The sequence below is a fragment of the Pelophylax lessonae genome, assembly GCF_965119305.1.
Source record: "Pelophylax lessonae genome assembly, chromosome: 2".
Lineage (NCBI taxonomy): Eukaryota > Metazoa > Chordata > Amphibia > Anura > Ranidae > Pelophylax > Pelophylax lessonae.
Window position 1 is genome coordinate 575,533,020 of NC_138769.1, and position 17,403 is coordinate 575,550,422.

The 17,403-nt window shown below is 41.3% G+C and overlaps 1 protein-coding gene across 5 annotated transcripts in view; it reads right to left on the reverse strand.

The window, feature by feature from the left end:
- ARHGAP9 (Rho GTPase activating protein 9) overlaps window positions 1-17,403 on the reverse strand; it is a 231,938-nt gene that overhangs the window by 25,701 nt on the left and 188,834 nt on the right. For all 5 annotated transcript variants that reach the window (XM_082244790.1, XM_082244789.1, XM_082244788.1 and 2 more), the window contains 2 exons: window positions 5,794-5,928; window positions 3,528-3,633 (listed from right to left, as the gene is read on the reverse strand). In XM_082244790.1, coding sequence (XP_082100916.1) covers window positions 3,528-3,633; window positions 5,794-5,928 — 241 coding nt within the window. The remainder of the gene's footprint in view (window positions 1-3,527; window positions 3,634-5,793; window positions 5,929-17,403) is intronic.

The following is a 17,403-nucleotide window of genomic DNA, read 5'->3' on the forward strand; positions in this document are numbered from 1 at the left end:
GTGATTACAAGTTTTAGTTAGAAAACCGAGAATGAAAGAAAATTCGACTATGCTGACATTTTGACTAACATACAGTATCTCACAAAAGTACACCCCTCACATTTTTGTAAATATTTTATTATATGTTTTCATGTGACAACACTGAAGAAATGACACTTTGCTACAATGTAAAATAGTGAGTGTACAGCTTGTATAACAGTGTAAATTTTCTGTCCCCTCAAAATAACTCAGCACACAGCTATTAATGACTAAATTGCTGGCAACAAACGTGAGTATACCCCTAAGTAAGAATGTCCAAATTGGGCCCAATTAGCCATTTTCCCTCCCCGATGCAATGTGACTTGTTAGTGCTACAAGGTCTCAGGTGTGAATGGGGAGCAGGTGCGGTAAATTTGGTGTTATCACTCTCACTCTCTCATTCTGGTCACTGGAAGTTCAACATGGCACCTCATGGCAAAGAACTCTCAGAGGATCTAAAAAAAAGAATGGTTGCTCTACATAAAGACGGCCTAGGCTATAAGAATATTGCCAAGACCCTGAAAGCGAGCTGCAGCACTGTGGCCAAGACCATACAGTGGTTTAACAGGACAGGTTCCACTCAGAACAGGCTTCTCCCTGGTCGACCAAAGAAGTTGAGTGCATGTGCTCAGGGTCATATTCAGAGGTTGTCTTTGGGAAATAGACGTATGGGTGCTGCCAGCATTTCTGCAGAGGTTGAAGGGGGGGGGGGGGTCAGCCTGTCAGTGCTAAGACCATATGCCTCACACTGCATCAAATTGGTCTGCATGGCTGTCGTCCCAGAAGGAAGCCTCTTCTAAAGATGATGCACAAGAAAGCCTGTAAACAATTTGCTGAAGACAAGCAGACTAAGCAGACATGGATTACTGGAACCATATCCTGTGGTCTGATGAGACCAAGATAAACTTATTTGGTTCAGATGGTGTCAAGCGTGTGTGGCGGCAACCAGGTGAGGAGTACAAAGATAAGTGTGTCTTGCCTACAGTGAAGTATGGTGGTGGGAATGTCATGGTCTGGGGCTGCATGAGTGCTGCCGGCACTGGGGAGTTACAGTTTATTGAGGAAACCATGAATGCCAATATGTACCGTGACATACTTAAGCAGAGCATGATCCCCTCCATTAGGAGACTGGGCCACAGGGCAATATTCCAACATAACAACCCCAAACACACCTCCAAGACGACTGTTGCCTTGCTAAAGAAGCTGAGGATAAAAAGTGACTGACTGGCCAAGCATGTCTCCAGACCTAAACCCTATTAAGAATCTGTGGGGCATCCTCAAATGGAAAGTGGAGGAGCGCAAGGTCTCTAACATCCACCAGCTCCGTGATGACGTCATGGAGAAGTGGAAGAGGACTCCAGTGGCAACCTGTGAAGCTCTGGTGAACTCCATGCCCAAGAGGGTTAAGGCAGCGCTGGAAAATAATGGTGGCCACACAAAATATTGACACTTTGGACCTAATTGCGACAGTTTTACTTGGGGGTGTACTCACTTTTGCTGCCAGCGGTTTAGACAATAATGGCTGTGTGTTGAGTTATTTTGAGGGGACAGCAAATTGACACTATTATACAAGCGGTACACTCACTACTTTACATTGTAGCAAAGTGCAATTTTTTCAGTGTTGTCACATGAAAAGATATAATAAAATATTTACAAAAATGTGAGGGGTGTACTCACTTTTTTGAGATACTGTACATGCAAGACATAGTGTTTAAAATACTGCACTGTCCCTAGAAAGGATAGATTAGAAGAGTAAATTAAGTTTCCCAGCTTTACATAGTTGTTCTCTGATGCCACCTACAGGTAGAACATTGTATGAGCATAGTTGGAGTCATTAAAGCTGCATATGGCTCTCAGCTGTGCATGCTATACATACTCTCTGGACCAGTTAACATGAGTTCAGTATCTGTTTAAACATTTGCTGCAGCCACAAGAATATGGAACAAAAAAGGTATTCTATTATATCTTGCCATCAGCATTGCTTATTTATGATTATATTGTTATACTATTTATTAAGCGTTTTTCAGTGCACGTCTTCCCTCTGGCTTACAAACAGCTGTTATAATATACAATATTTAAATGTGTCATTTAATCTCATAATAAATGAAGGTTCCAGATATACACAAATACAAAAGTCATGGCATGGATATTTGGAAGTCATAAATAACAGAACTGAGAATGCAAACCCTCAATGTATCCCTTATTGCATCACAGCGCATCTCATGTATAGACTTCAGAAACCGATTGGTTGCTACAAGCATTCAATGCCAAAGTCATTTGCTAGCAGATCAACAACAGATTTATGGCCCTTGCTTAGAGCAGTGTTCCAGCAGGAACTTGATTAAAAGCAGCCATTTGTAACAAAGCAGTAGACACTTCTTGAGACAGATATACAAACTAAAACAGAATGCAGTTATGTACAACACATAGTCATAGTCATATGCAGCAACACCAGGGCCGGCCCTACCATGGGTCCTAGTGGGTCCATGGGACCCAGGCAGCACTTTAAGAGGAGCAGCAACAGGGGCACACTGCCCAGGACCTAAGACTCCCTTCTTCCCTCTGGGCATGTCTCTTTTCTGGAAGGGGCATGTCTTTTTGCTGGATTGGGTTGTCTCTTTACTATATGGGGATATCTCTTTGCTTTATGGAAATGTCTCTTGCTGAATATATGGGTATTTTTCTATGCTGGATTGGGCTGTCTCTTTACTGAAGGGGGATATCTCTTTGCTTTATGGAAATATCTCTTTGCTGGATATGCATGTAATTTTTTGGATGGGGTGGGGGGGCAGCATTTCATTCTTGGACCCAGGCAGCACAATGTCTTGGGCCAACCCTGAGCAACACGCATAACTTTGCTTTTTTCACAGAGGCTGAAGGACGAGGGTAACAGGTACTCTGAATAAGGCTCAGAATGGGTAACAGAAACCTAGTCATGGTTTTATGGATGTTTTGGGACTAAACAACTTTCCATCAAAGGGTAGACTACAAAGTCCTCCACTATGCAATGGCCCCCACTGACTTTTGGGGCCAGACCTGAAAACCACCATGGTCCCAATGTATAAGAAGCCTTCCTTACAAATACTGATAGGAATTTCTGCCAAGATGGCCAGTGTATGCATCTCTAAAATATGTTGTCCTCCTGTTAGCCACAGACTCAGAGTTCAAGGATCTAGCTCCTTCCTGCTCTGTGCCTGGTTGGCAAATGGCACCAAAAAGCACACCTTTCCCCCTTGGATACCCACAATTTTCCTTCTATTACATTATACTCATAGTGCTGGTTTGCAAATGGGTTACTGCCAACCCCACCAGTGATTGTTTAGTCACCTCCCACTTAGTAGAGATAACAGATAAGAAAAAAACATCCCAATTCTACGGACTACCAATGAAAGATTTATAAACTTAAGGAACACCATGTAAGCCCACATTACAAGCAGCAAACCCACTTTTCCTAGCTGCCCCCTGTTCCATATTATTCATATTGCCAGCATTCCCCATAGACATCTCACCTGCTTAGATGGCATATGATGTATTTAAGTGTGTCATAGTTTGGTTCAGGAAGGTTTCCAACAAGATTCTTCATAGTCTCTATCCTCTCTGACACATCAGGAATTTCTGTCCAGAATAAAGAAAAATTGAATAGGTGGTTTGCAGGATTTAGCAGAAGTTTTTGTTTGTGTGAAAACATATATTGGCATCTCAACGTCTACTTTAAAGCATACTATCAACATTGTCTTCATTTGATTGTACTGCATCTTAGAGTGCAGTTAAACCCAATAAAAAAATTTAATATATTGCAGCTTACCAGTCCTTAGATGTGGTGACTGCATTAGTTTTCTTTATTTAGGCTTCTACCCTCTATTTCCAACTGGTGATCTGGTTAGTAACACACATCCTGTGTTAAGGTGGCTAGGCTCATTCCAACATTGTATCTATGGAGGAGAACTGTAGCCACCCTTGGACAGAAGCACTGTCAGCCTGTGGAGAGGGTACTTTTAAATGGACCAGTAGGTTTGAATGAGCTAACAAGCTGAAGTCTAACTCCAGATAACACTTTTTACCACTTAAGGACCAGAAGGATTTACCCCCTTAATGACCAGGCCATGTTTTGCGATACGGCACTGCGTTACTTTAACAGAAAATTGCGCGGTCGTGCAACGCTGTATAGAGCTTTCTTTTGGTGGTATTTAATCACTTCTGTGGTTTTTAGTTTTTGTGCTATAAACAAAAAAATAGTAACAATTCTGAAAAATAAAAAAAAAAAAACAATATATTTTACTTTCTGCTATAAAACATTTCCAATAAAAATTTTTAAAAAAAATCTAATTTTTTCATCAATTTAGGCCAATATGTATTCTGCCACATATTTTTAGTTAAAAAAAAATCCCAATAAGAGTATATTGATTGGTTTGCGCAAAAGTTATCGCGTCTGCAAACTAGGGGAAAGATTTATGAAATTTTAATTTTTAATTTTTTTTTTTTTTTACTAGTAATGGCGGCGATCAGTGATTTTTAGTGGGACTGCGACATTGTGGCGGACAGATCAGACACCTAACTGACACTTTTGTGGGGACCAGTGTCATTACTAAAGTAATCAGTGCTAAAAATATGCACTACTACAATACTAATGACACTGTCAGTGAACGGGGTTATAATTCAGGGGCGATCAAAGGGTTAAGTGTGCTACTAGGGAGTGCTTTCTAACTGTGTGGGGATGTACTCAAAAAACACAGATTCCTGTGTTCCTAATTAGTAGGAACATAGGATCCTTGTGTTCATATGTGAAAGAACGAAGGTCTGCCTTGTTTACATAGGCAGACCACCGTTCTGTCTCCATGGGGAGCAATCGCGGGTGGCCAGGGGACATTGCGTCCATCGGACTCGCTGATTGGCTCCCCCTCTGGCCAACGGGCGCCCACTGTCTATTACGCAAAGCGACATACAGGTACGTTGTTTCGTGTAATAGAGCCGACCTGCAGCAGTAAAACTACAGCAGCTGGTCGGCAAGTGGTTAAGCGGTTTCAGCAGTGGCGGCTGGTGCTGAACTTTCGGGGGGGGGGCGGCAAACAAACGCCCCTCCACAGTCGCTTCCTTGGATTCTCCTCCTGGGCCAACCTGATCCGCCTCCTGTCCTGATTGCCCGGGAGCAGAATCTGCAAGACAATAGCGAATATTGATTCGCTAGTGTCACAAGTGGGGGGGTTTGGGGCGCAGCTCTCTGCACCCCAAGCCCAACCTTTTACAAGCAAATTAGAGCTTCAGGCTCTAATCATGTGGCTTGAAAAAAAAAAACTCATAGAAACCTATGAGTCCAGGGCCCTGCATGCAAACTATAGGGACTGCGCTCCTTATGGACCGGCTGCTCCTGAGTTTCATCATCAGTTTATTTTACCTCTGGGATAAAGGTTTTAACCACATAACGACCGCCCACCGCAGGTTTACTGCGGCAGGCAGCCGCTCCTGGGTAAAGTGACGTTATACTACGTAGCTCGCTCAGAAGACTCTAGGGGGCGAGCGCGCCGCAGTGTTTGAAACCCATGGATCACATTCATGTAAATAATAGAATATCAAACACTTTTGCAATGTAGTTATTTCTGAGGGTACTTGCGGAGATACTGTTGCAATAATGTTGCAATGAAATGGTGGCAGCACACAGCAAAAGGTTATATTTGAATATAATTGTGTCCAAAAAATGATCAAGAATACTGGTCTTAATGTATCATATCTCACAGGTACATTGTACATTGAGTCAATTTTTGTATAAGATTTACTTACGAACAGCTGAAACAAATTCATCGAACATGCTGAAAGGGATAAGTGGTTCTGGAAGTTCACGGAAGAACATTTTTAGAGCACCTGTGATGACGTGAATATCGTCCCACTCACTGTCATTGAGATCCAACTTCTCCTCTGCATTTACCAAGAACAAAACTCATTAGAAACATCTCCTATTCACCTCATTATAGATGTGTGTGTATGAGTGTTTCCCTAAACGTTGTTCCTGTTTTGTTTTTTTGCTAGATAATAGCAATTGTTTAAAAGTAACAATGCTGTTCTGAACATTGCCGTATTTTTTCAGCACACACAAATAACCCCTACTCACTGAGTTTGATTTACTAAAGAAAAGAAAATTAATCATAAGCAGCACTACGGTAAAAAAAAAAAAAAAAAAAAAAACCAAAAACCAAAATAAATGAAAAATTACAATTGTTAGTGCACTATGAAAATTTTGCTGAAGGTAATATTCCTAGTGCACTTACCATTTTAATTTTTAATGGCGTTTTTTTTTTTTTGGATAGTTTTTTTTTTTTTTTTTATATTTTGATTTTTTACCATAGCACTGCCTATGATTCATTTTGTTTGTACACTGGGTGGTTGATATTTAATCCACTTTAGAGAGTGCAGCAGCTGTAGCAGATATATATTTTGTTATTTTACAAATATTAGATTTGATTTCTTTCCTGGACGCAGGGAGTATTTTATTATTATTTTTTTTTAATTTATTAAAGGCAAATGGGATGTTCAGTTTACAAGGGACATTTTACTTTTCATGGGAGTTTGCCCCAGAGCTTAGTGAATGTGGTGAAATTTCACTTTGCAATAACTAATCACATGCAAGGAAAGGGAAAAAAAATGAATTTTTGCCTGCATATGATTGGATGATAGAAGTCAGCAGAGCTTCACCTGGTTCACTAACTTCTGGGGCAAATTCCCTTGCAAAGTGAACATCCTGTTTGCATTTAGTAAATTTAATAGTCAGATTGGAAAAAAAAAAGACACAAGTCCATCTAATTCCAACCAACAGAAAAACATAAATAAAAATAATAAATAAACAGAAATCCTCCATATACAACATCCTATACTAACAAATGATCAATAGGAAGGCAAAATAAAAATACAATTTGCTTCCTGTTTCCCCAGAAGGCAATCAGATATCCCATGGATATTCTCTGGATCAACAATCCTTGGTGGTATTATCTTTAAGACCCCATTCACACTAGCGCGACTTGTCAGGTGACTCGGTCGCCTGACAAGTCGCGGTGGGTCGCCTGCCATTGATTAGCACAGGAGCCGTTCTAATAGGAGCGACACAAGTCGCTCCAACTTAGAAAAAGGGTCCTGTACTACTTTGGGGCGACCTGGAGGCGACCTGCATTGACTTCAATGATATGAAGTCCGTGCATGTCGCGCCAAAGTCGCGGTGCACGCTGTGCCCCGCGACCTCACAGGTCGCCCCAGCAAGTAGCGTCGCCCCTATGTGAACGGGGTCTATGTTAATATCCAGTTATATTTCATGCATCCAACACTTTTTTTTTTTTTTTTTTTAAACAATCTATTTAAATTTACAATCAACTCCACTGTGCTGCCGTGGTCTATGTGCATGGACCTGCAGTATACCATTTAGGTCAATTTCAATGATATAAATAAGGCTTTTTAAGCTAAAACGTGTATGTTTGCTGTATACTGAATCATTTGATTTTTAATAAACTCTGTGGATTTAATTATAGTTTCCAGTGTTGACTTGTTTTAACACAAATTAAGTCTTTTAAAAAACACAACAAGAAACAAATGTCAATGTCCATTATTAGGGAGAAGCTGATTTACTAAAGGATTTCAAATTGAGGTGCTGCGTGGGTTAGTAATGCTTGTTTTGGTGCGTAGATGTAAGACCTATTAAACTTGTGCCATAAACCATCAACATATCCATCAACCCTCAAAATATTCACATAAATATTGTGAAAAATGAATACATATAAGATATATAAACATGTTTATTGATAAAATTAATACATTTTAAAAAATGATGTAAAAAATATGTGCAAAATGAACAAAAATGGTGTCTTCTACACCCCATGCTTAAATGTGCTCTATATTTCTATCTCAAATGTGCTCCTTAGTGACGCTCCTCCACCTTAGTATAAGGAGGCCACTCACCAGATGGATCTGGGCCATCAGGACCCTCACAGCTTTGTATATATGATTGCTCTCAACTTAAAACTCCCATCTTCAGAACCAATTACTTCAATCAAAATGGTCTTGACCATGCAGATTTATATATTTTTATTTTACGTTGAATCAGTCTCCAAATCACCAGAGTCCCCAGAATAAAGCATAAGGCATATAATAGTGCGATACGTTGATTAAAATTTCTTTTTCCACATAAAATAATCGATAAAACACTCACATTTTCCTTGCGTGTCACCTGTGTTTCACTTAAACCGGACGTTGCGAAACTGGAAATATCACCGCTGCGGACCTCAATACATTTCGTCGGAAGGCGTCATCAGGAAGTCATTTTTTTTTTTCATTTTTGTTTATTCATTAATTTTATCAATATACATGTTTATATCTCTTTGTATTCATTTTCACAATATTTATGTGAATATTTTGATGGTTTATGGCACAAGTTTAATAGGTCTTACATTTATGCACCAAAACATGCATTACTAACCCACGCAGTGCCTCAAATTTAAATCACTTATTCATGCACTTTGGGTTCATTCCCAAAATTGAAGGCTGCTGCATGGTAAATAACAATTTGTACACATAGGAGGCGCCATTTCTTCAATATAAACTGATTTTCTAAAGGAGTTGAGAATCTTCAATTAATACACTGTAGCTGTTCTCACTTTGAATATTCAATCACATGCAGATGAATAAAATGAACAGGAAATGTGTACACAATTGGATAAAATAAAGATTCTCAACTCCTTTAGTAAATAAGCCTCAATGTGTTCTTTTATGAAAAAACCCTTCTGTTTTGAAAGCACTTTCTGTCAACATGTTCATTTTTACTGAATGTTTTATCTTTCTAAGGGCTTGTGCACATACATTATCTCACAAAAGTGAGTACACCCCTGACATTTTTGTAAATATTTTAATATATCTTTTCATGTGACAACACTGAAGAAATTATACTTTGCTACAATGTAAAGTAGTGAGTGTACAGGTTGTATAACAGTGTAAATTTGCTGTCCCCTCAAAATAACTCAACACACAGTCAATAATGTCTAAACCGCTGGCAACAAAAGTGAGTACACCCCTAATGAAAATGTCCAAATTGAGCCCATTTAGCCATTTTCCCTCCCCGACGTCATGTGACTCATTAGTGTTACAAGGTCTCAGGTGTGAATGGGGAGCAGGTGTGTCAAATTTGGTGTTATCGCTCTCACACTCTCATACTGGTAACTAAAAGTTCAACATAGCATCTCATGGCAAAAAACTGAAGATCTGAAAAAAAAAAGAATTGTTGCTCTACATAAAGATGGCCTAGGCTATAAGCAGATTTCCAAGACCCTGAAACTGAGTTGCAAGACCAAACACTGGTTGAACAGGACAGGTTCCACTCAGAACAGGCATTGCCATGTTTGAACAAAGAACTTTAGTGCACGTGCTCAGTGTCATATCCAGAGGTTGTCTTTGGGAAATAGAGATATAAGTGCTGCCAGCATTGTTGCAGAGGTTGAAGGGGTGGGAAGTCAGCCTGTCAGTGCTCGTACCATACGATGCACGCTGCATCAAATTGGTCTGCATGGCTGTTGTCCCCGAAGGAAGCCTCTTCTAAAGATGATACACAAGAAAACCCGCAAACAGTTTGCTGAAGAAAAGCAGACTAAGGACATGGAACCATGTCCTGTGGTCTGATGAGACCAAGATAAACCTATTTGGTTCAGATGGTGTCAAGCGTGTGTGGCGCCAACCAGGTGAGGAGTACAAAGACAAGTGTGTCTTGCCTACATTTAAGCCTGGTAGTGGGAGTGTCATGGTCTGAGGCTGCATGAATGCTGCCGGCACTAGGGAGCTACAGCTCATTGAGGGAACCATAAATGCCAACATGTACTGTGACATACTGAAGCAGAGCATGATCCCCTCCCTTCGGAGACTGGACTGCATGGCAGTATTCTAACATAACGACCCCAAACACATCCCAAGATGACCACTGCCTTGCTAAAGAAGTTGAGGGTAAAGGTGATGGACTGGCTAAGCATGTCTCCAGACCTAAATCCTCAAATGGAAAGTGGAGGAGCGCAAGGTCTCTAACATCCACCAGCTTTGTGATGTCATCATGGAGGAGTGGAAGAGGACTCCAGTGGCAACCTGTGAAGCTCTGGGTGAACTCCATGCCCAAGAGGGTTAAGGCAGTGCTGGAAAATAATGGTGGCCGCAAAAAAAATTGACACTTTGGGCCCAATTTGGACTTATTCACTTAGGGGTGTACTCACTTTTGTTGCCAGCAGTTTAGACAAATAACGGCTGTGTGTTGAGTTATTTTGAGGGGACAGCAAATTTACACTGTTATACAAGCTGTTCACTCACTACTTTACATTGTAGCAAAGTGTCATTACTTCAGTGTTGTCACAAAAAAAAATATAATAAAATATTTACAAAAATGTGAGGGGTGTACTCACTTTTGTGAGATACTGTTTATGTCTCTCCCTCCATTTCTTTACCATTGCCATTTCTAAAGTAATTGGGCCTGATTGAGTGGACAGACATAATACTGGGAAGGACCTGGATATTTGCTTTCTATGCAGGAACAGAAATAATGGTGTTACACACATGTCAGCTAATGTCATTATTGTGCAACTTTCAGCTTTTCTGTTACACACAGGGGTTGATTTACTAAAATTGGAGAGTGCAAAATCTGGTGCAGCACTGCATAGAAACCAATCAGCTTCCAGTTTTTTTTATCAAAGCTGAAGTTAGAAGCTGATTGGCTACCATACAGCAACACCAGATTTTGCACTGTCCAGTTTTAGTAAATCAACACCAGTGACTTTTAAAATCCTTAAAGTGGATAGTAAAGTCTTTTTATTTAAAATCCGCTGACAGGCAGGGTTTTTATAACAGAAGAGACCCTATTGTTCTTTTTTGTCATAAACATACCCTCTGCTTGTCAATAGGCAATGTGATCTGAGCTGCACAAGCGCAACTCAAATCCCATTTATGGTCCGTTGTGTGTGCCACAGCAAGGTGTCCCTATGCGCATTCGCAGGAGTCACATTGCCGCAGCCTGGCTATTTAAGAGGCCGAAGATCGGAAACCCGGAAGGAAGACCAGGCGAAGTTGGGAGAACTGGGGAGCCTTCATTGCTCTGCGCTGAAGGGCTCCATTACAGGTAAGTCTGATATAATGTGCTAGTATGCGGTCATACTAGTACATTATGACCTAAACCTGCAGGGAGACCAGTTTTCTTTTTTTAGGTAACAAGTTTGCTACCACTTTAATGCATAATAAAAATAGCAATGATTCTACCAAGAAATAATAGCCAGTGAGAAATATTAAAGCATAAGCAGAGCCAAGGTATTCTAAGATCAACAAAGCAATTTATATTAACATAATTCAAACAGAATAGAAAAGCCACTCACACACAAATAACAAATACAAAATACAGCAATCTACAACTTTACATAAAGAAGAAAACAAGCATGCCAAAATTGAAAAGTTAATGAATACTTAAAGTGATTGTAAAGTCTTGTTTTTTTAAAATAACAAACATGTTATACTTATCTGCTCAGTGCAGTTGGTTTTGCACAGAGCAGCCCAGATCCTCCTCTTCTCAAGTCCATTTTTTATGCTCCTGGCCCCTCCCCCCTGTTGAGTGCCCCCACAGCTTGGCACCTAAGCCAAGTCACAGCTCCCTGTGTCTATTCAGACACAGAGCCATGACGCAGCCCCCTCTCTCTCCTGATTGGCTGAAAGACTTTGATTGACAGCAGCGGGAGCCAATCGCGCCACGCTGCTGTCTCAGCCAATGAGAAGGGAGTCCTGGGCAGCTGAGAAACTCCTGCAACATTGCTGGATAAAGATGGGCTCAGGTAAGTATTAGAGGGGCTAAGGGGGGGGGGGGGGCTGTTGCACACAGAAGTTCTTTTTTATCTTAATGCATAGAATGCCTCCTGCCTTTACAATCCCTTTAAAATGGAATCCCCATGTACAAGCCGCGGCGTCCAGCGTGATGAAGTGACGGTGGTTTTACCTGATGTGTGGCATCATCACGCTAGGCGCTGCGGCGTGTACATGTGGATTTGAGATTTTGAAATGCTTATTTTTACTACATTTATGTAAATGCAATACTATTAATTCTAATCCCGAATATACTCGAGTATAAGCCGACTTTTTCAGCATGTTTTTTATGCTGAAAAAGCCCCCCCCTCGGCTTATACTCGAGTCACGGTCTCACTTACCTTTTCCTTGGTCAGTGCGCATGCTTCGCTACCACTCGGGAAAGCCCGTACACGCTCGGCTAGTCCCGGGCAGACGGCGCATGCGCAGTGATGTGTTGGCCCCAGGCGGCGCTATTTTTACATGTAAGGCGCCTCATTGAAAGGTAAGTGAGACTTCATCACAGCCCCTGCATCTCCTCAGGAGATGCAGTGCTGCGGGCATGGTACAGGAGATTCTCCTGTACCATGCCTGCAGCACTTCATCTCCTGTACCATGCCTGTAACATCTGTGCCATGCCTGTACCATCTGTGCCATGCCTGTACCATCTCCTTGACCATGCCTGTACTATCTGCTGTGCCATACCTGTACCATCCCCTGTACCATGCCTGAAACATCTCCTGTGCCATCTCCTGTGCCATGCCTGAACCATCTCCTGTGCCATGCCTGAACCATCCCCTGTGTCATGCCTGTACCATTGCCTGTACCATCTCCTGTGCCATGCATGTACCATCTCCTGTACCATACCTCTACCATCTCCTGTACCATGCCTGAACCATCTCCTGTACCATGCCCACAGCCCTGCATCTCCTGTACCATGTCAGCAGCCCCTGCACAATGCCCGCAGCCCCTGTTTTGGGTCTTGTGGTGGTCAGTTGGGTCCAGTAGCTGCTGCATTTCCCACCCTAGGCTTATATTTGAGTCAATACGTTTTCCCTGTTTTTTGTGGTAAAATTAGGTGCCTCGGCTTATATTTGGGTCGGCTTAAACTCGAGTGTATACGGTAAATACTTTATAAAAATGACTACACTATGGAGCTGTTTTCATACTTTTATCAGGAGTATACACATTAAAGTCGGGTGGAGAGACCTTTATATGTAACCTGACCAGACAGTGTGGGAGCCCTAGAGAATCATCTTAAAGGTGCAGTTAACTGCTCTATAATTTGACGGTCAACACTGTCTAGTAAGCAATTTGGCCCATTCACTACGGGTGCTATGTGGATCAACCTATCCAAAGTGGAAGGTTTTGGGATTTTCCTTGAATATGAATTTCTATTTTTCTTGCACTCTTCATTGGGATTATATGAATGGACACAAATTTTTAACACTTGAATGGACTAATGTTATGTTTTTAGTGCTGCATGAATGTATATATTGTTTATATTTGTAGTCAACAAATTATGCTAGCTACATTGTGATTTTTAAGCTTAATGCTGGCCATACGTAAAATCGTCCGAAATTTGGTCATTTGGACAGTTCATTCGTTTTTCGGCCAGTTAATGGGTACAAATCGGTAATCGATTGTAAAGTTTTTGAGCAGAAAAAACGAAGGACGAGTTTGGAGATTTTTTTGCTGAACGAACAATAAATTGAAAGGTTAATGTGTTTCTTGTCCAAACGTTTTGCACTAGGTATATGTGAAAGAACTAACAAAAAACTGATTCATTTATGAGCATTGAACGATTTATCAGTCATTACATGATGGCAAGATCGTTTGCTTTCACAGCCGAGTGTTCGTTTTTCAAAAATGAGTTTGATCGATTTTTCGTATAGTGTATGGCCAGCATAAGAGTACGGATAATTTTTTTTTTTTTTTTAGTCAGCATAGGTGTTTTTAGTAAGCATAGGTGTTAGGAGGGAAAGGAAGTGTTTTTAAGACTAGCTAGATTTAGACTGGAATTCTACTTTGTGTCAAGTTTTTATTGCTGTCTCTGGCTCTTGTAGAGAAAATGCACAGACCTTCTGTCTAGTTTCAGAACACAAGTCTAAAGCCCCGTACACACGTACCGATGGTCGGCTTACAAATGTTCCTCTTTTCTCCCCGGGATGTCGGTGTCTGCTGAAAAGTGCAAAGACAGCACAAGGACAGCACAAGAATTTTGTCCGCCGACTGCAGAAGTGATGTCATGTAATGGTTAACTTTCCCTGTGTTTTCTATTTTCTGAGCATGCCCAGTCTTGCAAATCTGCGGTCTGTCGGCCGAATTGTGTACTGACAGGCGAACAATCGTCCGTTCTGGTGTCGGCATACAAATATTTTCATGTTTGCACGAAAGACTTTTGTCCGCGGATTGTGCGCAGACATCTGTCGGAGGCACCATACTAACACGCGTACAATCGGCAGATCCTTCGTCCACCGACGTTTGTATGCCGACGATCGGTACGTGTGTACGGGCCTTAAGGTTCTACCCCTTCCGCACTCCACCCAACACTAGTCTCCAGTAATTTGTTACTGTGAACAAAAATTCAGTCTGGAGGTGAAACAGAGTGCCAGCTGGTGCAAGATCCTCATCCCAACCCATGTTAATTACATTATGTTCCTCTATCAAAGCTAATTATAATTTATTTAAAGAACAATTCCAGACAACATGTGAAAATATTTAGTGAGCTACTAACGCTATCCATACCCAAAATAGCTATGCTAAAGTCAAATGATTCACTCATTTTACCTCAATCTAAAGTTTGCGTGAGACCCTTCAGAATAAATACACACAGCCCCATAAGGGACTGGTAGAAGGGCAGTATACATCTACTTTCTGAAGTCTACTGAAGTACCTTCAGCCACTGCAGCAGACGGCTTGTAGTTCTCAATGAACAAAGAGGGATCTGGTGAGTGCTCTTGTAGTTTATTGATTCTTCCTGCAGATTCTTTTCTGACAGCTGACTGATAGTCTACAGGAGCCTACCCGCAGCCTGCTGATAGCAGATGCAATGCCATACAGGATGCAGTGTAAAAAAAAAATAAAAATAATAAATGCTTATTTTTTACATGCAAAAAACTTTGCATTTATTTATTTTTTTTAAAAAAAAGGTGAAGTTTAGGTAACCGTGTCTATCTCAGCTTCATATATAAAAATCAAATTTAAAATTCTATGGCATCTGGAGTGCCTTTTTTATTTTGACTGAGAAAAATATTTTTATTTTTGCATCAGGATTTCTGTGTTTTCCAACATCACAAGCAGGTGTGTTCTGGGATCACCAGGATGAAGTTGTACAGTAAAGTAATTCATGATTGCTAAATGGGACTGCTCAGCAGGCTAAACTCTCTTTAGGCATCTCAAAGTTTATTTTCAGTTTAGTTGGAGTGTACCTTTAATACTGAATTGCAGGGAAAGTTTTTTTTGCCTGTGTATAAAGGTCAGTTTATACCTTAAATAAATGAGTTATTGTTTTCTTTCATCTGTAAACTGGCACTGAGAAATCCTCAGGATCTTTGCCACCATGCAAATGCCAGCAGAAGGAATCTATCAATTCCCACTGCTGTTTTTCACAAAGTGCAATCCAGTAGCGATCACTGCAGATAGTCACTGCGAATAGTTACTGATAGCTGCGGTCACCGACAACCTGTCATTGAAGTCTAGGGGATGTAGCAATTGCAGGTAACCACTCACCGGTGTCAAACACAGCAATGATTTTCAGTATATTCCTGGCATTCGCACTCTGGCAAAGCTCCTGAGTAAATGTAAGCTTATACCTCATATTTTGCAAGCATCTTTTTTTACTTTTCTAATTAGTGACAGTATCATTTTACCTCACTAACTACCTCTCTAAACCAGGGGTCTCCAAACTTTCAAAGGGCCAGTTTACTGTCCTAAAGACTTTAGGGGGGCTGGACTGTGGCGCAATTACTGCGGCCAAGGGAGTAGAAAAAGTCCAGATGTCAGTGGGGAAAAATAGAATGCCCCATAGTTTGTTTCTGTGGAAGTAATTGTGCCCCATCATTGGTGTCAGTGGGAGGGATTGTGCCCCATTTTTGATGTCATTAGGCCCCTTGGTGTCATTGGGAGGAACTGCATCCCATCATTGTTGTCATTGGGCACCCTCGTTAGTGTCATTGGGAGGAATTGCACCCCATTATTGATGTCATTGGGACTCATCGTTGGTGTCAATGGGAGGAATTGCACCCCATTTTAGATGTCGTTGGGTCCCATTGTTGTGTCAGTGGGAGGAATTGTGCCCTATCACTGGTGTCACTGGAAGGAATTGAGCCCTCTTCATTGGTGTCAGTGGGGGGAATTATGTCCCATTGTTAGTATCAGAGGATGAAATAGTGCCCCAAGGGCTGGATAAACACAAGCAAAGGGCTCATCTGGCCCACTGGGCCACAGTTTGGAAACTACTACTCTAAACCAGTAGTACCCAACCTGCAGCCCTTTGGCACTTAAAGTGTGTCAGTCAGGGCCCCTGTAAACAGTAGTCTGTGTTTTACTGCTTACTCAAGCCAGTAATAGATAAATATTATTTACAGTGGATTCTGGAAGTTAAATGGTTTTGTTTATTTCTTTCACGCTGTCTTTTTGTACTGTCCACGCCTTTTTCTTTTTATGATTGTATAATGAATCTTTTTGAGACAAATATCGAATGTGGCACAAGTAACTTTTAGGGGGGCTGGTTGGAACATAAAGGTGAAAGTATTACTTGGTAAGGAGGGCTGTAAAAGAAGTGTTTTCTAGATATCCCATGTCTCCTGTCTATGAATGTGTCCCGAGGCATGTCCCCAGTCTCCAACAAATCTAAAGCATGTTTGGTCATGTATGGTTTCTAACCATCTTCTGTTATGTTTCTGTATCTCTGACCATCTGCTGTTGCATGTGTGCAGTATCTACCAACATTCTGCAGCATTGCATTAATTAACCACTTGCCGTCTGCTCACTCGAGCACTACTGCGGCAAAGTGGTTCGTTATCGTCTGGCGAAATAGACCTACATCGTCAGATACTTCCCTTTCTCAGTGTTCAGTCACAGCAGGAGTCGGGCCAGGGAAGGAGCAGTGGCGATCGCCGCTGCTCTTCACCGATCGTCGGGGAATCGAGTGTGGAGATCCGCCTACTTGTGTAAACACAAGCGGGCGGATCTCCTAAGTGACAGGCAGGGTCAGATTGCAGGGTTCAGCCTAGCTGAACCCTCGATCTGTCCTTGTGTCACACAGTCACCTCCCCCCACACACGTTAGTAAGCACCAGGCATACATTAACCCCTCCCTCTCCAATAAAATTAACCCCTTTCCTGCCAGTGTCATTTTTACAGTAACAGTGCATATATATATATAGCTCTGATTACTGCAGTAATGTCACTGGTACCCCCAAAAGTGTCAAAAATGTCAGTCAAGGGTCCGATCTGTCCGCCGCAATGTCGCAGTCCCGCAAAAAGAATTTCATATAAAAAATGTGAAAAATATTGTTATTTTTTCAACATTTACGCTTATTTTTTTGTTTATAGC